General features: G+C 37.8%; 2 protein-coding genes across 2 annotated transcripts in view; both read right to left on the reverse strand.

The window, feature by feature from the left end:
• Nucleotides 1–19240, reverse strand: part of LOC108115109 (neuroligin-3) — a 73018-nt gene extending 53778 nt beyond the window's left edge. The window contains 1 exon segment of the mRNA XM_017226359.2: nucleotides 18633–19240. The gene's annotated coding sequence lies outside the window, so the exon portion shown is untranslated.
• Nucleotides 19241–23079: 3839 nt separating this feature from the next.
• Nucleotides 23080–25272, reverse strand: LOC121530397. The gene is made up of 2 exons (XM_041819431.1): nucleotides 23727–25272; nucleotides 23080–23664 (listed from the first exon to the last, which is right to left on the reverse strand). The coding sequence occupies exons 1-2, from the start codon at nucleotides 25003–25005 to the stop codon at nucleotides 23375–23377; spliced, it is 1569 nt and encodes a 522-aa protein (XP_041675365.1). The 5' UTR covers nucleotides 25006–25272; the 3' UTR covers nucleotides 23080–23374.
• Between the last annotated feature and the right edge of the window lie 842 nt (nucleotides 25273–26114).

The following is a 26114-nucleotide window of genomic DNA, read 5'->3' on the forward strand; positions in this document are numbered from 1 at the left end:
GGCAGGTCAACCACTGGCTGGCAGTCTCATTAACCGCAACAGCAGCAGGAGAAGCCGCAATGCATTATAAATTTAGCTGCTACTGCTCCTTGGCACACATGAGCTGGTACCCAACCGAGTACGAGTTTCTTCATTTATTCCATTATTCAATAATAAATGATAGAAAGCCAGTGTCTGCGGAATACAGGCCAAGTGCGAAAAGCTGTCGGTGCCAGAAACTACGAGAAAGATTTATTCATATTTAATTTAAATATGAATTTTTAGGTTTGAACTCCCTAATCCTAGGCTAACTTAGTTTGGTTTGGGTATTTAATCATATTTATGCTGGTGAATTTAGAATTTAGGACTAATTTGAACTCTCTATAAATCTATTTCTTAACCATTTCAACTTCCACTGTACGAACATCTCCAACAATAAAGAATTCAAGAGGGGAGAGCTTAGAGTTATTGGTGAAATTAAGCTTGTTTAGGCACTTTAAGGACTCTCAAGCTGTATCTTGAAGAATCCTAATGGGAAAGTATAGCTGCCACGGCATCTAATAATAAAGAGCGGATGTTGGGAAAACGCTCCCCAAGTCAACCGCACTCAGGAAGCGCTTTTGTCTGGCTTGGCATTCAGCATTATCTGCTCGACTCCGCCTTGTAATTTGCACTTAGGCAGCTTTCGGTGCCCCTGATGGTGGGGCATTGTGCCAGGCATGCATGAAATGCGTTTGACTGATTTGCATTTTGGCATCCGTATCAGCAGAAGCAGCAGCAGGATAGAATCCTTGCGGCTGTGTGCTGAATCTACTTCAGCAGCTGCCTCTGTCAAATATTTGGCCTGACTGTGGCAAATGTGGCTTTGTGGCCAACTACGAAGTAATTCAATTAATATTTTACCTTTTACCTTTTTGCTGCACATTCAATTTACCAATCTTCACGTACCTGAAAATAGAAACAAAAAGCTGTTGTTACTAGTGCTGTGCTGACAATGGAACTGTCAGAAATTAAATACTTTAGTTTTTGGTATATAAGAATATGAATAGTTGTAAATATTAAATGAGAGGAAGCTCTAAAGACCAAATTTTGATACAAATTGATGACGTAACATTATCTTTGTATATTATGTTCCTGAAAAGGTTATATATGCACAGCTTTTATTTTGTAGAACTGAAAGACCAGACCCCACCTTTAAGTAAGATGTTGAAGTCGAAATATTTTGTACCCCAAATAACTTAAATATTAAAAACAAAATATTTCAGTTAAATAGCAAGTTGCTCTTGAATTATATCTTTACTCCAAGAGCTTCAAAAACTGCACTTCTACAGCAGTTGGCCACCCCAAACGAACACTCCTTGAGAAAACCAGAGAAAAGTCAAGGAAAATCGCCCTGGGGTGAAGTGGTAAGTATGACAAAGTTTTATACATTTTCAAGCCAAAAACTGAGCTCTAATAGCACGGTCAACGAGTCGTATAATTAACGTTATGCCAGAGCGAGAAAGTGGCACTTACTAAGCCGGGGGAAAAGTCTGTGGAAAGCGGGCGGAAAACTAAAGACAAAGTCAAACACTTGTCACAGTTTCGACTGAAGGTGGGGAAGCCTTGGAACTTAAACAGTTGCACTTTTCCAGGGGGCGTGGCCCCCAAAGGCACCCCCTTTTTCCCAACTGTGTGTGTGTGGATGTTTCAGTCATTAAATGAATGGCAGCCCGGCAAAAACGCCGCCAGAATTCATCGCAGCACATAAAACGCACCACAGGCAAAGGATGAAGGACCGAGAATGAGGATGAGATGGTTTGGAGTGCCCCGTCGCAGCTTTTGTCTTAAATTGGCTAATAAACTGCCATCTGTCGGGAAAAGGGGGCAGTGGAAAGCGCTGGGCGTGTGACTTTATCCGGTTGGCAAGTTGAAATGCTTGCGGCTTCATTAAGCGCCCGTAATATAAGCACATGAAATTGAAATGTTTGGCTGCCCCCAAGTCAACCAGTGTCACATCTCAGACTCCAAGAGGAGACTCAAGAAAGGTACACCTCAGTCTTTCTTAACTCTTAAAAAACATCTTAAAAATATCTTTTAAATTTCTACAAAGTAAACTAATCAAACTTTTCATTAAAAAACAATAAAAAATATTAATAATAATGAAAACTATTTGCTACAATTTCTAGTATTATAATGATTTCAAAATTAAACAATTTTTTTTTTAACTTTTACTATTTCTTTATTATAATTGGCACATATTTTCTACTTTATATTTATAGAGTATTGTTAACAAATTATTTAAAGCAAACTCAAAACTAAAATTTGAGCTCTTAAAGAACCAACTTTAACAAGTTTTCTGCATGTTTTTCCGCCTGCGGTTATTACGATGAAAGCGTCTCTAATGAAATATTTTTGCGGCAAGGCAGAACATTTTAATTAAAATTATATACGAGTATAAAGCACTGCCAATATTGGCAGTTGTTTTATTGAAAAATAGTTCTCTGTATTTGCTCGTCATGATACACACTAATATTAATAGGCACACACATAGATCGAAAACGATTGACCAATCACGTAATTAAATCATTGGCAAATCGTATTTATTACTGTGACTTATTGATAGGGCGGGTGAAGTACATATTCATAAGGCCAATTCAGACACATTTCATTTGCAAATTTGGGCTGCGTCAAAGGAAATGTCTTAATTAAAATACAGCCTGGCAATTTATTAGTTTTGTGCCATTACATATCCCTAAAAAGCCAACGAGTTGTATAAATAAATTTGTGAAAAGTATTCACATAAAAGCTAAAGCACCCGATTTTATGCCATGGGTGGTGGTGCGGCAAGGGGCTTGGATTAGTTAGCTGGAGAGGAGGGAATTTCAGTCAAAACACATACAACTTTGTTGCGGTTTAAGTGCCCTCGGTTCAGAGTTGGCCCATAAAATGTGTGACCCACTGTTTGCCTGGTCGTTTGCTTTGTTTTATGTGTGCTCCGGCTTTGGATTCGACGCTTTTGGCTTTGCTGCTTATTGTCAAAGTTTCCGGCTGCAGCAAGTAGTGCGTAAAATTTCAATGCGAAATCAAGAAGTTGAGTCATAAATTTCGAAAATTATTGGCACAATTGAAGTTATGCCTTGAAAATATATATTTCTATGTTCCTTTTTATATATATTACATAACGAGTCCCTGGCCCGCTTTCCTATGCTCACGGCCCAATAATTTCCCTTCGTTGTTCCCCAACTGGCCATAGGTATATATTGCCCTTGTATTTTTATGACTTCATATTTCTTTATATTACAGTCCAAATATGTGTTTGTGGTTTTGTTTTATGGATTAATCATCCAGTGCCACGAGGAGAAACAGAGAAAAACCTTGCCCATAAAAAACTACAAAGAGTACCTAATAAAATACAAACTGAAGTGTTTCTATTTTATAAAAAGCGATCATGATGTTCCTTATTAACCTCCTGTTTAAAGTTAAAGAGAACTGAAAGCCTAGTGTTAATTATGGGAAATGGCTGCAGGCATTACGAAATGTCCTGCCCACAAACAACGCTCTCAACTTATCCTTTGGCAAGTTCACATGGCAAACATAGGAGATCCTCTTAGCGTTTTGCTCCTTCTAGCGACTGTTTTGCAGATGGCAAACGGCAGATGGCAGCTGAGCCATCCTCTTCTTGGCCAACTTGTGCTGCAACAACTTTGACAAACTCATTAACTCATTATCTGTGCAAGAAGTTGACACAACGCTCGAACAACTTTGCAGGCGACAGAGCAAACGGCATCGTCGTCATCAGGCGACGGCCAACACAAACGGCAGTTTTCCCATCCGCATTTAATTAGTTATCATTTGCATGACGGACAATGCAACAAGAACTTGGAATTGCAATCGAGTGCTGGTGGGGGAGAGTATTGGGTGTGGATATATACATAGTCGTACATACATCCCATGCCCGCATCTGGGAGCCACGTCCTCCGCCTCATTGAGCACCTTAATTGATGCTAATTGATTGTGCAGGGCCTGTTTGTCTTCCGGCGCTGATTGCTCAGATTTACGACTGGCCAAAATTAAATAAAGCAAATTACAGTCCACCCAAAAGTATGCCAAACAAAATGTGCTGGCTGAGGGTGTCCAGCGTGTCCTTTGCAGCCATATCCGTATCCTGCAGCATTTGGCCTGTTATCGCATTGGCAATCGCGGCTGGACAACAGATTTTTTATTTCATTTTCGGCGGCTTACAAAATAAATTGGACTACGCATTCGGACACACACCAGTACAGCAGTACATTCCAGTTTGAGTTTTATTTAATTTTGGTTGATTTCGGTGTAAAACCCTTTTGGCAAATCCGCCATATCCCATCGCCTGTGTGTGTGAGAGCGATCCTTTGTTGTGCAGCCATATTCAAATAACTGCGCCACACGACTCGTGCGGCAAATTTATGTTGCTTCAATAACAATTTCCACACAAAAATGGCATGTTGAGTGTATTAAATTGCCATTTATTTGATTTTTGTTTTCGCCTTTTGCCCCATTGTTGTCCCACTTTTTACTGTTGCCGCCTTTCCTTCGTTTTGCTCAGATTTTTGCTGTTTTTGCCGTAGCATATTTTTGGGAAACATTTAAATAATGTTTATATTTGTACGCCATGGATTTGTATTGTTTTCTGATATCTGTCTAAGGTCTTACAAGTGTGCGTGGGGCAGGGATTCAAAATGAATCCCGCTGTGATGGGGGATTTGCTTTGGTTTGAGAAGGAAGTTCGTGTCGAAGGAATAAATGTGTTTATATGCACTGGAAAAATATGTTTTTTCTAGTAAAAATTTGTCACAGTATTACCATAAATATTGAATAAGAATTTTAGAATTGTTTTTAAACCACCTGAGAAGATTTTTCCAGTGCATGTCTGATTGCTTGCTGATGGTCTAAGACAAATGAAAAGGAAGAGGAATAAAATCGGATATTACCCAGAGGGGTTTCTCATCTATCTTGAGGAGATTTTCGCGAACTGCTTAAAATTTCTTTAGGATTTGCCTTTAAGCCCCTAAGAAATATCATCAGTTTCCACATTTCGGTTTTACTTTGGCCTGGCTCCTAGAGATTTCATGATTTTTTAATGTTCACCTTTTCTTAGTACAATATTTCTGTGTTCTTTTCGAGGGTCAAGCAGGCGAATTGACTTGACTTTTATGGCGGTCATAAAAGGGACTTTAATGTGTTTTATGCCCCTTGCCAAAATACGAAAGCAAACTTCTGCTGTCCTTCACATAAATCGCCTTGAAAAACACCCGGAAAGTCCGATGGAATTATGCGTGAGCGCACATCAAATGAGCAACAAACGATGTTTTCTACTTTTGGAATTTATGCCAGGACTTCACGGCATGTGTGTGATAGGGAGAGCCTTTGGGCATTGACTTCTTCGCATCCAAATCAAGTTGTCAAGTAAGGAAGACCAGCAGCCAGGAAGGCAGCTAGGAGGCAGTCAAATGAGCTGGCATAAATCCTCGCCGCTGGCCAAATATTGATCGGGCGACGTGCTTGAGGTGTATCCCCTCCACTTTGGCCATCCAGGAAGTCAGCTGGCAGCGTTTGTTTGTCGCCCTCGCCTCTGCTGACAATCTGTCAGGTGCCACTTAAAGGGGGGGCAAGGTATGGGTAAGCTGGAAGGAAACGGAGGTGGATGGTGTTTACCTTCGCCTTTCAGCATGCACGCAAATCCTCCGAAGCAATCAATTTGTTTTTATTGAATTTTCCCCAGCTAGCCAGCACTTCCCTAACGCCAGTTCGGCAAAGGACATTCATTCTGAGTTCGTATGACACGCCTCAAGAGTGCACAGAAAATTGTTTTTACAAATATTAATATCTCTAGAAATTTATTTACAACAAATTAACGGTTTTTACAGAAAAAACAAAATAAACGATTTTAAGCCAATTAGAATATTAAATATATTCTGAGTTAAGTTAATTCTAAAAAAATGTGAGAAATTCAAATGCTAAGGAAGCTTCTAAAATATCAAACCTTTTTTTCATACATGCAATTTGGATTTTAGAATTATTTTTTGATTTTCAGTATTGAATATTTACAATTCAAAGTTTGAAATATAAAATTGAAAATGATCTTCTAGTTTTCTGTGCACAACTGCTCAGAACTTACTACGTATCCTGCCGGGGTACCTGGCGTATGAGTGACGTATGGCTAAGCATTTGTTATGGCTCACCCATCGTCTGAGTGTGTATATGTGCCAGTCTGTCTCTGTGTGGGTGCCAGCGAGTGTCCGTTAGGTTGCCCCTTCTGCCATCCTTGCAACATTTTTTATTGCTCGCTTCCTGCTGGTCAGGGCAATCTCATGTGTCTGTCCGTGTGAGGTGGCTGTCAAAATTTATGCTGCTCAAATTTCCAGCACGGAACTAACGTTAAGTATACGTCGCCGTCTGGATTGGGGTCTTCCTATGCTATCTCTATGACAGAGAGAACTGATACTATATACTGTACTAGTAAAGGTCGTAAAACATATCTAAAAATTGTTTTTTGTTTTATAGGAATTTGGAAGGAAGAAGTTTGCGATTAAAAGACTTAAGTAAATTCGAAATGAAAACATATTTTTAAATATTTCTAAGTTCGTTATCGTTAAGTTTTTAAAATTGCTAAGCATTTACTAAGTAGATAGAAAGTCTGACAATGCTTAGCACGACATTAATACTGGGTATCCTTAAATCGAAGTACTGAAACGAACCGTCCTTATTGCTTTACGTCCTCTTTTGGGTTTGCCATTGTTCAGCCGTGTTTGTTTTTCGTTGTTCCTGCTCTTTTGGCCCATTTTTCAAATTGATGTCTATCGCTTTGGCTCCTTTTCAAAGTTTTTGGCATTTTACATGTGCTAACCAACAAAGCTCCGGCCTGTGGGTTGAGGGGAAATTTCCGGGCGAATTGTTTCTGTGGACTACAGAGTGGTGGATGTGGCTTGAGTGCCAGCTTTGCCGTTGATTGTTATCTGGTGGTTCCCACAGCAAGAGCAAACCGAACAAGTGGCACGAATCAAAACCATATTGATAGTGGTCTGTTTCGCTTTGAATGGTTATTTTTATGAAAGGGTGTACTCTCTCTATACATCACACTCCTTGTTCACCCACAAGAATTGGGTAATACGTTCTAGGAATAAATATTTTCGACGAACTATTTTGGTATCACGCAATGCAGCTCTCTCATTTTTAATCAGTGTCACTCAACTGAAACTTGATTATTATTGATTGCTTGCCATTTAGCTGAAATTCAATTTGTGAATTCAATTTCGTCCGGCTATCAATTGTCCAAATCCAACCCTGACCTGGCTACAATGAGTTTTGTGTGCAAATTGATGTTAAATATTATTTTAAATGGGACAAATTTCGGTTTTTAAGTGTTTCCATTTCATTTTCCTCTGCGACTAACATAACAAATGTTTATGTTCATTTAATGTTAAACAAATTTTAAATTCTTGAAAATAAAGTTTCCAAAATGATATTCAATTTGTCAAAGTACCTTCTTTATAATTTTGATTTTAAATATTCCATCAAGCATTAGCGAGGATGAAGGAAATACGAAATTCGAAAATATTAGTAAATATAATCGCCCGTAGACATTTTTAGTTACTTTCTTAAGTATTTCAAATTGTTTGCAAATGAATATAGTATTAGGAAGCTTAATTAAGTCAAGTTATTTAAGGCGAAGGTCTCTTCGAGTCTAAAATTGTTAAGGCCAAAAATGATTCCTCATTTTATTTAAAATAATTTCTACTTCCACACATGTGCGATACGCACGCCCACTTTTATCAAATTTAGAAACCCCTCGAGCGAAAATACAAAAGGGCGTGAATTTGTGGGGTTGGTCTTGGGCTGGCTTAAAATATATTGCTGTTGAGGGTCGCATACAATTTGTTTTCAGGCGGTTCCTTTCTCTCATCCCCCGTTTTCCCTTCCTTTTCCCATTCTTGCAATTATTATAAAATGGCGAACACCAAGGACACCAAGGACAATGGCGGCAGAAGGAAGAACTGTGGCGCGCTCCTTGGAGACTCATTTTCAAGTGCTGGGCCGCTCAAGTGGGTCAGCCCAAGTGGTTTAGGAAAGTGGAGGATGTGGGCCGGCAGTTCAAGGATTTTATTGTTGCCAGCATGTAATTGAATGCAATGAAATTACGCAGCCTCCGACTGAGGCTCTCGCTTTTCTTGCTGTGCGTCTGTTTGTATGCAGGATTTAATTGCATTTATTGTCTGCGTGCTGGTTGAATTTCAGTTTGCTGGCATTTGCCAGATTGGGTTTGAATTGGTTAAATTGCTAAATTGTACTGCCCTTAGATGCTCCTAGAAGCCAAATTATCTCAGTAACATATATCTAATAAATTTTTTCCATAAATATCTGTTTGATTTTTGCAAAAGATTAGACTTTGATTTTTTGTAAATTTCCTCATCCTAGAACTTTAACAGTTTTGCTCTAATCCGAGAAGCTAAAACAACAAATTGCCCAAACACGTGCCAAGTAAACAAAACCCTATCTCGTGTTTATTCCATTTTCACTTTCACTCTTTCACTTTTACCCATTTTCCTTATTTTTTGTGTTTGTATTATCTTTCTATTTGCTCCCCTGCACACAACTTAATTCACATGCCAGACTGTTCAGCTGACCAGAATCTGAGCCACAGCCCCCCATTCAGAACTCAATCAACAGCGGGCTGACCCATATTTTATGGGAAATTTTCGGGCTGGCCCCAAATAGAAATAAAGCTCAACAGCCTGGCCTGCAAAATAAACTGCTAAATAGAAAAAAAGATATCTATATATATATGTCTTATACTGGGTAGGTCTGCCTGTAATTCAAGCTTATCACTCTGGTTCCAGACCATTGCGTATTAAAAACATTTTTGTTACGCCAATAAAAAGACGGAACAAATTTTGCATAATTCGGGCCATAAAAAATGAGTCTAAAGGCAAGTTGTTGTTGCTGTTGACATTTTCGTTGGGCAAAAAAACTAGGCAATGGGGTTAGCATCAAGCATCCAACTTGGTACACTGATAAAAAATCCATGTTAAATTTTAAATATTTGAAATTGAATATAATTCACATAATTCGTGTTTTTACTGTATTTAAATTATATTCCATATTTGGCCATATTTTCGAATAAGTGGATTTGAAGTCACTCGTTAAATTCCTTTCAGACCTTCGTTAGGATAATTTCTTTTCGCTGTACACGCATTTTGTTTGTAAAGTCCGCCCATTTATGTTGACTGCTGTAGGAGCTCCGAGAAGCGGCTTCATTTTTTTATTGCGCACATAAAATGACCCGGCGCAGACAAAATAGGAAGTTAGATGAGGAGAATGTTATATAGGGGCTCGGAAAATCAGCCTGGTGCTGACGGACGCCTGATGCTGTGAATTTGCTCAGAGACATCTACTCAAGCCTCCGAGCGGCCATTTGTCAGATGAAAAAGCATCGCACAAACTATGTATATTGTTTGTCATTAACAAGGTCGCCGGCAAAGGCGGCACTGGCGTTGCAAAAAATGTGAGTGAAGGGACGAAAACTAAACTCTCTTTGATGGCCGAAAGCTGTTACTCACACGGAGAAAAATTACATTCAAATTGGCTTCAGTTTTATATTATATTTCATGTGTGTTATAAACTAAAATTTGTATCGTTTTTTTTTAATTTGTCAAAACTTTCATTATTTTATATTAAAAAAGAGGAAGGAGAACGCCAGAGAAGCTTTGATATTTTTCCTCAGTGCCGAATGTCCTTTGAGAGAAAAACTGAGCTGAAAGTGTTAAGCGGGGGGTGCAAAACCAACCTGACCCACAGCGCCTGACATTAATTTTGTTTTCATAACTCGGTGCAGCAGTTACAACCAAAGGGCAGCCCTTCCTAGCCAGCTTTCCCTCGGCCTCCGAGTTTTTGGCTGGCAAATGAAGACACTTTGTTGCACTGCTGGTGTTTCCTCTGTCGCCTTCGTATTTTTTCCCTTTTCGGGGTTTTTTCCTTTCAGCCAAAGCGTGGGCTTGATTGACATGCTGTCTGTCTGCAGCTTTTGCTCCGCTTGCAACAGCGTTTTCCCACTGCTTTTTGTTTTGGCCAGCTGGCCATGGCATATAAAAAGAAAGCAAACAAAAAAAAAGCACATAAAACAAACACGACAACAAGTGCAAAAACAAATTAGCACAGTTCTCAGCTGGCTGTTGATGCTGTGATGCATTTTTGACAATGAACATCAGATGTCTGTCAGTCAGCCAGTTGGGTGTGTGACTTGGTCACAATGAGACAATCAGTCAGCGAGTCAAGGTTTGGCAGAAGAAAAAGAGGAACAGAAAAGTGTCCTTTTAAACTTGTTCATAGTTGTGTGTGGAAAAGACCAAAATTATAAGAAACTGCAGAGGTAATTAACTTTGTTAGTGCTTGAAATAAAAAGTTTTTATACCTTAAGAAGTATATTCTTTTCATTAATATTTTGCAATTCTTAAGAAAAAATAAATATATTTTACAAAGTCTTAAATATCAAGGAAAACAAAAATAGTAAGTCCCTGATAAACTTTTAAACTTTTCATATTTCTTTAATTACTTAGCTAGAAGTAAAAAAAGGAATTAATACTTTTGAGTTCATTCAGTTGTCATTACTTCATTAAAGAAAAATCATTCCTGGACTTCCAGTCATATGACAATAATAAAACTTAATAATTCACTACCTAAACATAAATTTCCTCTCAATTCATCACATTTTTATCTTAATTTTCCATTGAATTTGACCCATTTTAGGGGGAAAATCATGCTATTCATGCAGCTTGTGAAAAAATTACCCTTCAGAGTCAGCCAACCAGTTAACAAACCAACCCAGAAACCAGTTCATACACACAACTCGCATTACATTTAATTTATTTAAAGCTTGCATTTTCACACTCCAACGCTCGCAGCCGCTTTCCTTTTGAAGCCAAAAAATGGAGCAGCGCTCTGCCACTGAGGTTTGTTTGCGTATTGTTGGTTATTTGCATAAAAATCACGCATACGACGCGTTGTGCGCTGACTCTCGTTCTCTGCCACAAAAGGAGCCTTAAATTCGTTGTGCAGTGATTTCAAGGTTAGCAGGCGCTCAAAAAGACTGCGCTGGGAAACTGGAAAGCTGAAAAACTGAAAAGTTTCGCCAGTAATTATGGAAATTCGTGTGCAACAATGCCGGATTAAAAATTATTGCTGCACACACAGAGAGCGAGTCTCTGGTTTTGTTCTGCCAATGTCATTGTCGCCGGATGATGCACCACAAAAGTTTCATTTGCCTTCATGTGCATTCGCATTGTTTGGCATTGCACAGAAATGGGCATTAATAGTCTCCGCAGTTGGTTCCGTACTCTTTTGATTTTTTCTGATTTTTCCCCGTTTTACTCGTCGCTCTTCTGTTTTTGTTTTTCAATTTTTTTCCATTCAGCTGATGATGATAATGATGACGCTGGCAGTGGCATTGTTGCCGAAACTGAGTGTCTAGGACCGGGTTTATTTTCAATTAATCAAGCCCTGCGAACCAGACTCATAATGGATCCCAATTCAAGGTTCCTCCATCGCGATCTGAATGCCACTTGAATGCGGAAAGCGAAATGAATGAATGATTAAATGCAGGACTGTGTGCCACGAAAATAAGTAGTTAACTATTGACAGAGTGAGCGAATGGAATATTAATTGCCAGTCGCAACGCTTTTGCCACGGCCACCATATTTCTTGTGCCCTCTGTTTTGCTTCTTTGCGTTGTCAACGCCATTGTCTTGTAATAAACAAGTTCGGGACAAGAGGAGAGTGGACCCGGATCCTGCCCCTTAATATTGGCAGGGCAACATAAAAAACATAAATCAAGTGCGCCGCCATTGTACCCGGTTTCACAGGCTGATTTGATATTGGTCTGCCTGCGATTCCATTTCAGTTAGCACACACCTCAAAAAAACATAGGTTTATTAAGAAAAGTTCTAAAGGCACAAAATTTGAGTTCAGTTTATGATATCAGGCTAACATCAGTGAAAGTGGTTTCTGTTCATGGAAATGGATTGGATAAATGGATTGGTTCTTTCGATATTTTTTATTTTTGTGTACATTTGAAAATATTTAAAAAAAAATTTCTTTAAAAGTGTTAATTTTGCAAATTGTTTATAGTTTTTTTCTCTGTGCAGGCGAGTTCTGGGCCATTTATCTTGGACTGTTTCATTGCCCAACCGGGCTGCCACACATGCATATCATACTCGTCATCGTTTTTATTATCGCCCGGCAAGTGAAACAAAAGGAAACGGCTCCTCCTCCGCCAACGCCATAAATAAGCCAAGGCAAGTACGAAAAACAATTCCGGCTCTAATGAAAGTCATGGGTGAGGTTTATGTCTTACACAGGGTGGCACAAGCAGATTTCACTGCCTTCTTCGGCTTAGCTAATAGATATTTATCTGGGATTTTGTGGGTTAATTTATATCTTGCGGTTGAGGGGAATTGATTTCTCAAGAGCAAGGAATGTAAACCAAATTGTTGTGCAATTTCATGTAATTACTCGAGAATGTCGTCCCACCCACCGAGCACATCAAAAAGTTTGGCTAAGTGAGTTGGAATCTGTCTGTAAACATTCTAACATATGTGTAGAACATCATTTGGGGGCCTTCCTTTCCTCCCACCATTTAGCCAAAGACTTTCGCGTGTTTTTGACGCAATTTTCATATTTTTATGATATTAACTCGTCGTCGTGTCACTTAAAACCTCAACGAAAATACCAAAAGTTCCCCTCGCCCTGCTGGCAGGCATTTCAAAATTAAAATTCTCTAAGTAGAAGCCAGTGGGGAAAAAACGAATTTTCCTCGGGTGATGAGGGGGATTTTCATTCGCAAAAAAGAAGGCACACGAGCGTGAGGCTGTTGTCTTTAGACAAGTGACACTTCGTCTCAAAATGGCACTCTGTTAAAACATTTATGAGACGGAAAGCGGAAATAAATGGGCAAAGGGGTGCCCAAGGCAAAATGCTTTTCGAAAAATGTTTCGCTGCGCAGTTAATTCCATGGAAGCTGAACTCAAAAATTGCCAGCAAATCATGGAGAAAGAGGTTACTGGCATGTCTAAAACAAAAAGCCTCTTCCGGAAAGCGTTTCACAAAGGTGTGACTCAGCAATTGTGAGAGGAAAAAGGGTTATATTTCCCAAGGAATGTCTTACAAGCACACTTAACAAAATGGTTACTAAATAATGATGTGCTGAAATAAGTTCCAACTTTTTTAATTGTCGTTTTAATCATTTAAAATAGGAACAAATTTTTAATTAAATAAAAATTAAAATTAAACTGACTTCTTATCCAACAATTATACATTTCTTGCGTGTTCCACGCATTTTTCCAGTATAAGTCTTGGAAAGCCTTGAAGGCTCCGACACGCAATGGCTTAAATTGGAGCTGGCAGAACGCAGGCATTGATATTTTATGGCCCTTCGGCGGATTTGACTGAAGTACTTGACTTTCCCAGCTTAACGAGCGCCTTGGGCGATGATTCGTCCCTCGACAACTTGTCAGAAATTTAAAACTTATCAACACCGGCGGCTCATGTGGCACATTCTTAATGTATGCAAATTTAATTCGCCTCTCATATTTAAATCAATATTTGTCAGACCTTCTGCTGTGCTTTTTTAAATATTCCTCTATCGATGTGTTTTTATAATTATAATTGAAAAAGCCACCACAGATACATTTATCTCACGCACTTGGGTTGAGTTTCATTTTCTGCAATGCCGGGTGAAACAGAATTGCTCATTTAATTGCAGCCGCAATACGATTTATATTCGCCTTGCTCTACGAAATGCAGAAATAAAAAGGTCAAAAGAATGCTGCGGGGTCATAAATGGGAAATGGAAAAGCTACAATTTGCAACAATGATTTAAATTGCCCAGTTTTAATGTGGAATTTTTAATGATAATTGAAAGTAAAACCTTTTGAAGCGCGGCAAATTATTAAATGGAAACATTAAGATCTTAAAATTTTTCCAATTCGTGAATCTTAAGCGTCCGATACTCAAGGAATAAAATGTTCCGCCATCGAGCCAAGCCATGAAGCCGATCTATGTATGGAGAACTCATAACTCTGTGGTAATCCATTTGTTTAATTCAATTCGAGGCAAAAACATTAAATATTCAAAGCCATCAAACGAACAGGAAGGCCATTAAAAGGAACCACCAGAAAGAGTCCAAAATAAATCCTTAATTAATTTTCGATTTTATCAATCTGGAAAAAAACGCGGGGAAATTCGGTTTCATTACAGCTGGTGTGTGTCCCTCATAAACTTGGGATTTATTTGTCCCCATATGTGCTTTTTGCTAGTCTGCCAATCGCTGGGTGTAATAACTGCAGAATAAATTCAATGCAGCGTGGGCGGTAAAAACAATTAATTGGGGCTGCAACATCAGCATTCATTCCATTATGGATGTCAGCAGTCAGCGCAAAAACTACAAAGATGATGGCCAAGGCAGGTTAAAAAATATTGGGGGTGTACGAAGGGGGTAGAGCGAACGGTTAGCCGCTCCCATGTGCCATATAAACGAATTTAATTATTGTTCATGTGCTGAAATATGAGCAAATTTATTTATGGCCCTGCATGCAATGCCAGGTGCCCGGCAGAAGTTCTCGTAGGTGGACTCTCTTGCGATCCGGATATGGACACGGCGAGTCCTTGTTGCCTTTGTTGTTGCATAAATAAATGTTGCTGGCAAACATCGTTGTTTTTTTTTTCTTGTATTATTTTATTTTCAGTGGATGCATTCGATTCACGGCAGGATCTCTCGTTCACCTGTCCAGCCCGCCATGCAAATGCCCCAACCCCTTGCGTGAGTTAAGCGCGTGGGTGGCGTATGATTAATATTCAATTACATGGCAGATCCTCCAGCTACTGTTCCTCCTACGGAAAAAACTATGCATGCGACAACAGAGCCGCGCAAAAGTATGCTTCACTTTGTTTGACATTGCTGGAAAAACTTTGCTAATTGCCCTCATCAGGGAAATAAAAGAAAAGCCCAAACAAAACAAAACAATATAATGAACGAGAGTCGATTCCATCAAAAACTTTACATTTTGGGGAAAGAAAGCCCCTCGTTTTGTGATTTATTCCTGTTATTACTAGACAACGTGTGCCTCCGTTTGATTTAATTATGCTCGCGTTGTGTGGGGGAGGAACAGTAGCCCTTGAGTTTTAAATATTCGAGGAAAACAATGCGGCGAAAATACGTTCCCCTTAGCACGCAATGTGTGGCAAATGAGCTTGGGGCGAAAAAGAATTTTAAATTAGCCTAATTATAAAATATTTTTGTTAAGCCCAGACAGGCAGAAGTTTGGTATTAACAGGGGGAGATGTTAAGCCAAAATAGCTTGAATAATAGAAAACAAATTCGAGGCTTCTCATCATGATGAATAATTTTCTAAATACCCCAGGCTGAAGAAAAATGTATACACAGAGTTTTACATTTTTGCCACCGAATTAAGAAACATAATAAAACAATTCTGCCTGTGGTTGTAAATTTTTAATTAAAAAAAAATAAATTCAAAGAGTTTCAACTTTTTTAGAATATTTAAAAATATTTAGTCTTAAAAGGGGTTCATGCTGCCATTGAAATAAAACACAAATATACAAAATTTTTGTATATATTTGTTCAGCAAATAGGAAAAAACACATTTAAGAACTTAATCGGAATTCAAGTTTATAAAATTCATTTTTCAAGTACAAAACTATTAGAAACTATCTAAGTTTAGCAAATAAGGAACCCTCCAAGTTTCAGGGCTTCCACCAAATTCTGGATTTGAATTAATGCCTCTTGGGTCTGCTTTAGTTTACTTTGGACCGACTATTATTCAAATAACTTCAATTGCGGCCTTACTTGGCATTCGGATTGCGTGTAGTTTTGGCATTCGCCAGCCGCAAATATATCAAACTCTGGCCATTTGACAAGGCCAATGTCCATGATTTATGGCTCCCATTATTTTATGTTTAGCTGCACGGATTCGTGACATATTATTACTGCAATTGCCAGGCACACATTTTGGCTTAGAAATAATGTTGCTTCTTATCGGCGCAGTTTACCACGCATTTGCTAGAAACTGAAAATATTTGTAGCCAAATGCTCCCGAAATGCTCACTTTATTATTTCCCCGCTGGCCCAGGTAAATATTGTTTAAAACAAATATTGTGTTTACCCGCTGCGGCTTTTCGTTGTTTAATGTGTTTTGTTCGGCATTAAAAATTAATTGCTATTTTATGAAAACAATATATTTTTTACGCCTTTGCTACATTTTTAATCGCACGCTACACTTTTAATGACACATTCAATTACTTCTTTGTTTGCCTTACACATATCAAATTCAACCCGATGTGCATGGAATTAATTAATCATTCTGCTAGAGTTGCCGTTTAATAAACTTTATCCATATTTCAGGCTCCCACCGAAAATAAATTGCATCTTTCGTTGGCGCAGAATATTTGATAATGTTTGCAAATGATTAAAGTTTTATTTGCATTTTGCCTGCCGCAGGAGCATAAAACATTTAAATTTCATGCTCAAAAGCCCAGCCTGCATAATAATTACGCGAATGCAATATTTTTTGGGTTATTCTCGTTTTTAATTTGGATTTCATCAATTGATTCATGCCAATTTCATATACCCAAATGTTGTGCGAGTGCTTAATGAGCGGCTGCACCAGCTGGAAACCGCGCCGAGTGAGCGTTTATTAATTTATGCATTTAAACGATGCCCGATTGCACATAACCAGCCCATTGCCATCGTCATTGCCATCTCCACTCCCTGTGCCAAATTTTGCATATTAATTGCTCATTAATTGTTGATTAGCTTTCAAGTGCCGCAACGTGGCCGCCTCAATCTCGTGGCCGCCCTGCTAAGCCCCCTGGTAATCCTCGGAGTTCAGACTCAAGGATACGCCAAACTTATCCAAGGCAACTCGGTATTAGTGCGACAAAATGTGGTAATCAATCAAAAAGGGGAAGGACCTCTCCTTAGCTCGAAGCTGAGTCGAGTTAAGTTCTTTCCTCAGGGCGCAAATACTTGCAATTAAGCATTATTAATCACAGCGACTAAGCAACACGACCAGGGCCCATCCGATATAGCTTCGGCATTAGGCAAAGCTATGCATGAAGTGAGCACTTCCGGTCCAGGCAAATAATTACATTGGTCATCGCCCCCGGCGGTGGTCACTGCGCTAATGTGCGCGTATTATTTTCTCATCAAAATTAATATTTAATTAAAAGTCGAGTGCGGGGGCTCGGTGTTTGTACAGGCGTCGAGAAAAGCTAATTTCCTTTTGGGAAAACCAGCATGATATTTATTTTTGTTCGGCAACTTAATGAATTTAGGGTGGAAAAATGGCAGAACATTTGAATAATGCCGAATCAAATGAAAGCTTAATTACAGAGGATAGACTATATTTACATATTTCCTAACTCTTCAAAATGTTTTTATTTATAAATATTTTAGGAAGAACACTCATTGAGAATTTTATTACTTTTAATTAAAAATTAATTCAATCAAACTCCTGCCTGTTATACCATGTTTGAAATTTATTAATACTACGAATGATAATTAAGGAAGAAGACAATAATAAATATATTTATTTGATAAACATAAAAATAAAAACAATATCATTGGCCTAACTTAAATATGAAAAAATAAAATAAATGAGTAAACGCGATATACAACGAAAGCAAGTCATAGAAAACGTGTACCTATAATTACAAAAAATGTGTTTGCCTTAGTAATTTCTATAAAAATAGCTTAAAAACTTTTTATTAAAGATTAAAGTTCTAAACTATGCGATGCTATAATTGATATCAATTTATAAAAATGCAATCCTATTTTCCATTAATAATGCAGAACAATATTTTATTCTAAACAGCAATGTCAAAGAGCCAAATAAATATAAAATTATTAATGGCCTGTAGTACTTTTATTTAAATGATTTTAGCAAACTAACTATTTCCCAAGCTTATGTGAAGATCCCATTGAGTTTTATTTTCCACAGGTTCACAAACTCACTGAGTGCAAAGTTAAATGGATTATGAATAAGCAATTACATTCCAACATGCAACGGAATACGGGTATGATGTTCAAAAACCGAACTCAACAAGGGCAACAAATGCCCCCAGAAATGCAAATACACAGAGCATCGAGCACAAAACAATTGAACTCTAATGACTGACAGAGTTCATTGCCAGGTCGCGGATCACAATCCGATTTATGGACTAATTACGCTGTTCATGTCAAATGTTGAATGTCCTCGAGAGTGTGAGGGCGTTTGTCTGGTCTGACAGAGAACAAGGGCATTCGAATAAAGAAATGCGCCAATCGAGCACAATATTCCTGGCCAAAACACTTGACTTGTGCGTGCCCGCAAGTCGACAACTAATCAATCAGTGCTAAAAGCCCTCATGGTCCGTGTTATTCTCCATTTTTTTTCGAGAGGCATCATATGATGGATTGGATCAGCGTGAAGTTTGATTTTCGGTTTTTTTCGTTGTTTTGTTTTGTAGATGGCAAACTTTCATCGGGTCTGAAAGCCCATTTCAAGTTTAATCTCGCGTGGCGAATTGACCAAAGGAAGGGGAAGGCGGTATATTTGGTTTAATTATGGCTTGATTTAAGACTCAATTACCGTTTAATAGTCCAGACCGGGTCCAAAAGTGCTTGACTTTGATTTGCAAAATTTACTTTCTTCGGGAATGGTTTTTCTATCTCGTCACACTTCACTGGAATTTCGCACCAAGGCTTCTTTTGGCTCTGCGGAAAAATTTAATTTTTCTTCAAAAATTTCTTTCGCCGGGCTAGGCTTTTCACTTTTTGTGCCGTTGGGCTGCCATTTGGCAGAATATTTATTTCTATTTTTCTGCCGGGGCAAGTTGGCGCCTCACACACACGCACACACGCTCGAGCACGGGCTCACGCACACTGTTACACTGACTTCAATTTGTTGGCTCCTTGCGATTTCCGGCGTTCCTTACTGGCTTTTATCTCCGCTGTATATTTATTCTCGGCTAGGTCAGAAGTTGCTATATCCGTTGCCTACTTTTTTGGGCGTTGTTTTTGGTCGCGCCTTGTCAATGCAACAACTTCAACACTCACACAGCCACACATCTTAGCCAAATCGCTCACACTCACACATATACATATGCTGGGTGGTATTCTCGAGAACGATTTTTGGGAAACGCGACGCGCTCGGTTCGTTTTTAAAGCGCTTGGACGGTCGCCCGATTACCGCTACCAAACAACACAAATATCGAACGTGAACTGACATGGAAATTCGCCAATTCAGCCAGCCAAAAAGAGGCCCAGGCCACAGGATGCCATTCGTTCTTCTCGGCCATTTTCGCTCGGTTTTAGCCGATTACCCTTGCTCGGCGACAACAGCGTCAAACGGGCGTGAGCTGAACTAATTGAGAGAGCTCTGAAAACTTTAGGGAGCGGGCGCATGGCATTTGTTGGGTTTGTGGAGCGGTAAAGAGCCATGAGAAATTTTCCCCTCTGTAAGGGGAAACCTCTTTGATACGGGGAAATTCCCTTTATCAAACATTTTCGAATGTTTTTAGTTCATCTAACTTGTTGCTAATAAACATAAAGTGGCTAGTGAAGAAAAACCATGTCTGGATCTTAGACATTTAGAAATCAGAGGGGTACGGCTAGGAATAATTAGATAAACATATTTTATTGAACTATTAGATATTCGATACTCTGACAATTTACATTGTTAATTTGGAAACAAATACAAGAGCAGCACAAAACGGCATTTGCAGTATTTTATGCATGGTTTTGTTGGCAAGACATTGACCTAGTTTCTATCGTCAAAAACGGTATGATCTCTTACATACAAACCAAATAAAATTATTGTTTAAAAACAAGGATTCTCTGATTTTAAATAAAAACATTATTAGCAGTGTCCAACCAAAAACCTTGCCAGCCTTGTACAAGACCTGTTTTTGACCGTCAAAGCAAGTTTTAAGATCAACATCACTCATATTCATATGACTGGCATTTAAACAAACATTAGTTTATGCATCCTTATTCACCTTACTACGATTCGTAAAAAAAATTTGCCTAGAAACAAAACTAATGTATACATTAAAATTAAATCACCAATTAAAATATTAGGGGAAGTTTTGACAATATTTGAAAATATTTATACCCGTTACTCGCAGAGTAAAACGATATATATATATATAAGGTAAAAAGAAGCGTTTCCGAGCCTATAAAGTATTTATAAACAGTATATATATCATCAAGGCTGATATAAAGTTAAGATTAATGTATTAATTAATATGTATGTATGTATTATTACCATCATTCGGCCACCCACTGTCACGCCCACTAAGCCCGAAAGACGGTTTTCCCATTTTGAAGAAAAGCTGATATCTCGGATTTTATGATGCCCCGAATGCGAATGGTTTTTTCTTTCATCTAGGCACGCCCACAACACCCGAGAAACCAAAGATGCGAACTATAAGAGCTAGAAAGTTGTCCTTCAGCATACGTGTTTTGGAGGGCCCACTGCAGCTTGACGTGAGTTTTCATCTGGCCACGCCCCCTCTAACGCCCACAAGTCGCGAAAAACTGTGGCGTCCATATTATTATAATGAATGTCTATTTATCGATTTACCAAAGATTTTTACAATCGGACAATTTTACAATCGGACAATTTTTGACAAAAGGTGGCGCTTTGTCCATTTCCACTAGCAAAATTAATACTTTAAAACTGTGAAACACTAACGAGTATGGTATAGACGCGGTAATCGACTATAGCTTTTCTTCTTGTTTTCTTTTCATTTTATTAATTATTTAAATATTTAGCAGCGAAGGTAAGCGCAATATCAACGCAACTTTGACATTCTTTTCGACCTTGTCCTTCATTTTAAGTTTTTCTATATGTCGTTTGCATGCTTAGTGATTTTAAGTATTAGGTGCTAGTATGGCAAAAGACACAATGGAAATGTAAACGGTTAAGGGACCTCAGGCATGAGATTACATTGTCGAGACAGTAAACGATAACGAGTGAGGTCGAAAAGAGTGCTTAGGTTCTAGTCCTGTGATTAAACCGAAATCCAGACTTAAACTGCAGTCTCCTTTGAGCGTGTCTCGGCAGTCACCGTTCAGCACGCCATTCAATCATGGAGCTCCCCTATAGTAATGAATGAGGATCAGCCAAATTTCTAACGATAAGTATAAAAGATATAATTTTATCCGTTACTCTTAGAGTAAGAGTTTGTAATAGATAAAAGGAAACGTATCCGACGCTTTATAGTATGTATATTCTTGATCAGGGACGATAAAGCCATGTCCGTCCACCTTTCCGTATGATAGAAAGTTAAGATTAAACATGTTGTTGCCAATGATGCTACCAAAGTGTATTATTTTATCAACATCTGGCCACGCCTACTCTGTCACTCATAAAACACATAAAACCATAACGCTAGAGTTTCGGGAATTAGGAGTAGGCAAACATTTTCATTCGGCCACAAACCACGGAAAACTGTGGCGTCCATAAGTCTCCACAAGCACAGTGACGTCACCATCATGCCTTTCTGAGAGGTATTTCGGCACTCGCATATGGCGGATCTTCTGGTCTTAAATATATAATATCAAAAAACACATTATCACTTAAATAAATGATTACACATTTTCATACTTGTATATTATTGCTTTTATAACATACTATATATTATTAAAAACGTAATGTTTATAATTACTCAACTAAGACTGAGTATTTTCTTTCCTTTAATCCTATAAATAATGTCATTATTCTACCAGCATTTTTATCTTTTAACAATCCGAGATTAACATTATCAGATGGTACTATACTAAAAATATTTTTAGGATTATAATTGGAGGTATCAAAGCAATTGGGATTTTCTTTAATTATTCTGTAAATGTCATTTTTCTGAAGATATCACAAACATGCTTGTATCAATATACAACAGTTTAAGAGCTGGACATTTCACTGATAGAAATTTGTAATAGTGCTCATACATTAACCATTTGGACAATTCAGAAAGACAGGCTCCCATAAATATAGATTTGCTATAACTAATTTCATTGACGGACTGAATTGCTACCAAATTTTTGCCGAAGATCTGTACGCTGTGAAAGTTGTCCCTAGCGATTCGTTGTTTAAAACCCGCCGAGTAGTGCCTGGCAAAGACAACATTATATTTATTTTCCACGGATCTCATTAGTCTTTCATAGACCACTTTATTCATTGACTTGAAGAAATGGCTTTCAAACTCACTTTGGGCTAGCTTCTTACCATTTAAATTGAACTCAATATAAGGCTTCAACCAGCGGGATTGATAAAAAGATAGGACTCTGTGGACTTTTGTTAAAACTAAAGCCATGATCCAGGCACTGTTGAAGGTGTTTTAAATGAATAACATAGTTAGACTTGTCTGTCAAGTCAAGAATTATTTTTGAATTTTTCCTTTCAGGGCAGAATGGCAGGTATTTATGTCTACTCTGAAGATTTGTGGGATATTTCAGATCTACTTCAAGCATATATCCTAACTTTCTGTCTGGGGAAATGTTTCGAATATCAAGCCGCGCTATTTGAGTGCTATCTAAAAACTCGAAGTCGGATAGTGGCAATGGCTGATACATTGCCCAATCGAACAAGCCTTCAGCCTCGAAAAAGGACAAAAAGTTTTCAGGTTTGTTGGGATCAAAATTTTCCAAGTATTTATTATTAGCTATTGAAAGATTTGGACTGAATTGAACTAAACTTCCACGAAGAGCACTTTGGAAAAACTCGTTTTTGTATGGATCTTCAATGAGGTCCAATTCAACCTTAGTAAGTTTTAGCATTGCGTCCCAAGCCATTGTGGGCAAGTCGAAATAATTAATTGGGTCTAACTTGTACAGTCTTAAGCAAACACATCTAAATTGTTCAAAAACATCAGCTAAAATACAAATATTTATCTTCATATATATGTTTTCAAATATGCGCCTAAACTTTTGCAATGAAACCTTTTCCAAACATCTTGTGCATAATTATAAACTTCGTCAGCACATATTTCTTCGTTTAATGAGTTTTCAAATTCGTTTACATCTGGCAAATTCTCTTCTTTTAATTTAGAAAAGTTGTCTAAATAACCATGCGGAAATGTGAGGTTTGAAATCGACTGCTCTTCGCCTTGAAAATATGTTAGAAGATTTTTGAAAAGTCTCGTATCCATACTTGCAGCCAGTTTATTTATACTAAAGTCCAGAAGATTATTTGAGTCTATAAATCTTAACTCAAACTTCATTCGGTAAGGAAGTCTTATTTCTTGAGACAAGGCACCATAAAAATCCTTATTGCTAGGGATGGGCTTCAAATCAGTTCCGGATTCAGTTATTAGCAAATGTATATCAGATCTAGACAATTTCATCGAAAATAACTGGAAAAAATGGTTCAGCTAACGAATACGTTATCTTACATGCCTTATGAATAGGACCAACATACTTTCCAGTGAAAGTGTTAAAAAGTTTTTTTCTCTCATTCGTAGTCATTTTTTCTTCGCAAGCACAACACGATCCATTCATTTGATAATTCCGCTCACATTCAGTTAAAGCGTCGATCGGGTTCTTAGGGGTCCAAGCTTTGTGGAAAAGTTCGGAAGTTTTCGTTTTTAACTGTAAGCCAAACCTTTTAATACAGTCCACTCCTGGAAATAAAAACAATGTTTTATAATACATTAAAGAAATTTAGCAATATGTTTGCTTTTACCTTCAAAAAAACAAATTTCATTAAGATCAGGATTATACTGATGAACAATATAGAATAAAGCTGCACACGCTTGGGGTTCTTCATCTTTTTGATTTGCCATTTTCTTTATGCTCGCAAAAATTACAACAGGTGGCGATATTTTTTTCGAAAATGATGTGAACTTCATTTTAGATATTTCCTCTGGATTTATAACATCTTTTTTACATTTCTTAGCATCACGAATAATATTGTTCTCATTAGGTTTCATCTTGCATGCCATGTAGGCGTAATGCACCAAGTGTTTTTCCTCATTACGTAGTGCCAATAAGTCTATACTATGGCTCCGAATCTCCTTCGATTTTATAGTTTGTACAACCAAACTAGTATCATCATCATCTACTTCAAATATATTTATGCTAATATATTTATTGTTTGACTCAAAGAGCGAAATACATTCTCTGGTTATGGGAAACTTTATCCCCGTAAAATTAAGTATAAACATATCGTATTCAATAATGTCCTCTGAAATGTCTGAGACTTGGTAATGATCATGAGATTCTAACTTGGCGATAGCATTTTGTTTTGCCAAATGGTTTTCAAAAGTGCAGTTTTTAATTTTTCTATAGGCAATGTACGCTAAAATGCTCCACTTAAAACAGAAATCATCATTATTTTTCACATTTATCAGTGTACATCTGGTTTGTAAACTCCGCGGTGTGGGCACAAGCCCAACTGTATATGAAGTGTGTTCCAATTTGACAACTGTCATCTCTAAATATTGATAATTCTCCAACGTCCAGTCTGGATCTTCATCTTGAAAAGCACCACATAATGGTATTAATGTTTCAAGCGCTTGATTTAGTTGCTTTGCGATGGATTCCACATCATATATTGATATATATGGTGCCACAAAATGCTTATTTATTTTGTATTTTTCTTCCTTTTCGGTTGTTTTTACATACAATCCGAAAATTTTTAGATTAAACTTAATGGACTTAAAATCTCCTATCCAGTGAGTTAGTATTTCTGTTATATCGTTTTCACACTGCTGAAAAAACTGCGTAAGGTCCACATCACTTTCGGTTTCCTTCTCGTTCTTTATTCGATACGTTTTTATTGGAAATATTGATTTAGTTGTTAATAAAGAAACATTTTCGTTTAGTTTTAGTTGAGAATCAGCACCGAAGTTGTCAGTCAGTTCATCTTCTTGGGCGACTCTATTATTTTTTGGTCGTTTTGCATCATTTTCCACTTCTACGGGCTTAACTTTGCACCTTCGATGGGCTCTTTTAGATTCCATGTCAAGAACGAACTATATGAATCTTAATGAGCAGACACTTTAAAAATATTATATATGTATATTCAATAGATTGAACTTCACACTTTTGGCTCTCAACGCGATAAAGTATAGTTCCCTTCGGCAGACTTATTAACACTGACTGCAGGCTCTCAGTCCTTACCAAGTTATAGGCAGTTTTTGTCAACAGTTTTTACCTGTTCGGCAGTTTATCAGGTAAAAATTGAAAAGTAGTTAACACATTTTGAACAAACAAGGCGTGCTTCTTTAAACAGTTGTCGAGTATAACGTGAGTTCAGAGGTCATCTTACCTGATTTTAATGCAGGCGTAAATTTAATTGTTATAGAAATTTTGTCGCCCTTAGTCATAGAAGTCATCATAAAAAGTTTGCCGATGGCTGACTCATGTTAAAATTGATAATACCGGCTCTTGTTTGGTTTTTATCCTGTTTGAAAAATTCCCCATTCCAAGCATGGGTAAACACAGGAATGTTACAAGTATATATGTATTTGCCATTATTATGTTAATCGACTCATCAATTCGGAAATTTTGAAACTATTTTTACAAAATCATTTATTGTGTACTTAATACCATATAAGAAACGCTCACAAAACCGTGACATACGGGATATGAGCAGGCTTCTAGCCTGGATCAATGTATTTCGCGACAACGCAATTCTCGCAAGAGTGGCGAATATTTTTGAGCTGACTTTGTAAGGCAGTGGGAACAGGCATTTGTTTTCCTTCCTTTAAGATCGGGCTTAAGCACCACCCACATACGAATATCCATTTATATCTGAGTACAAAGGTCGTGCTTAAGTCCGATGTTAATCTCCTCTATTGGTGGAATTCCAACAAATGCCCGTTCCCACTGCTTTACAAAGTCAGCTCCAAAATATTCGCCACATCCTGCGTCATTACGAAGTCACCAGCAAAATATTGGAAACTCCATTCAGTATTGCATTTTGTTGTTTCGCAATCGACTAGTGTACCTGGATTTTAAAGTTAGTGTAGATGTTGAATCACAGCTTATTTTAAGTTCTTCGAGGATTTCTATCTCATCAGTCTTAGTATTTAGTACTTATTGTGACATTAAAACTGCTCCCCAACTA

The sequence above is a fragment of the Drosophila eugracilis genome, unplaced genomic scaffold, assembly GCF_018153835.1.
Source record: "Drosophila eugracilis isolate 14026-0451.02 unplaced genomic scaffold, ASM1815383v1 contig_722, whole genome shotgun sequence".
NCBI lineage: Eukaryota > Metazoa > Arthropoda > Insecta > Diptera > Drosophilidae > Drosophila > Drosophila eugracilis.

Bases quoted from the DNA above. Each gene is read 5' to 3' on its own strand.
- LOC121530397 (XM_041819431.1), bottom strand. From the start codon at position 25,005: ATGGAATCTAAAAGAGCCCATCGAAGGTGCAAAGTTAAGCCCGTAGAA. The intron at 23,665-23,726 runs GTAAAAGCAAAC...TTTTATTTCCAG, and splicing joins TGAAATTTGTTTTTTTGAAG to GAGTGGACTGTATTAAAAGG.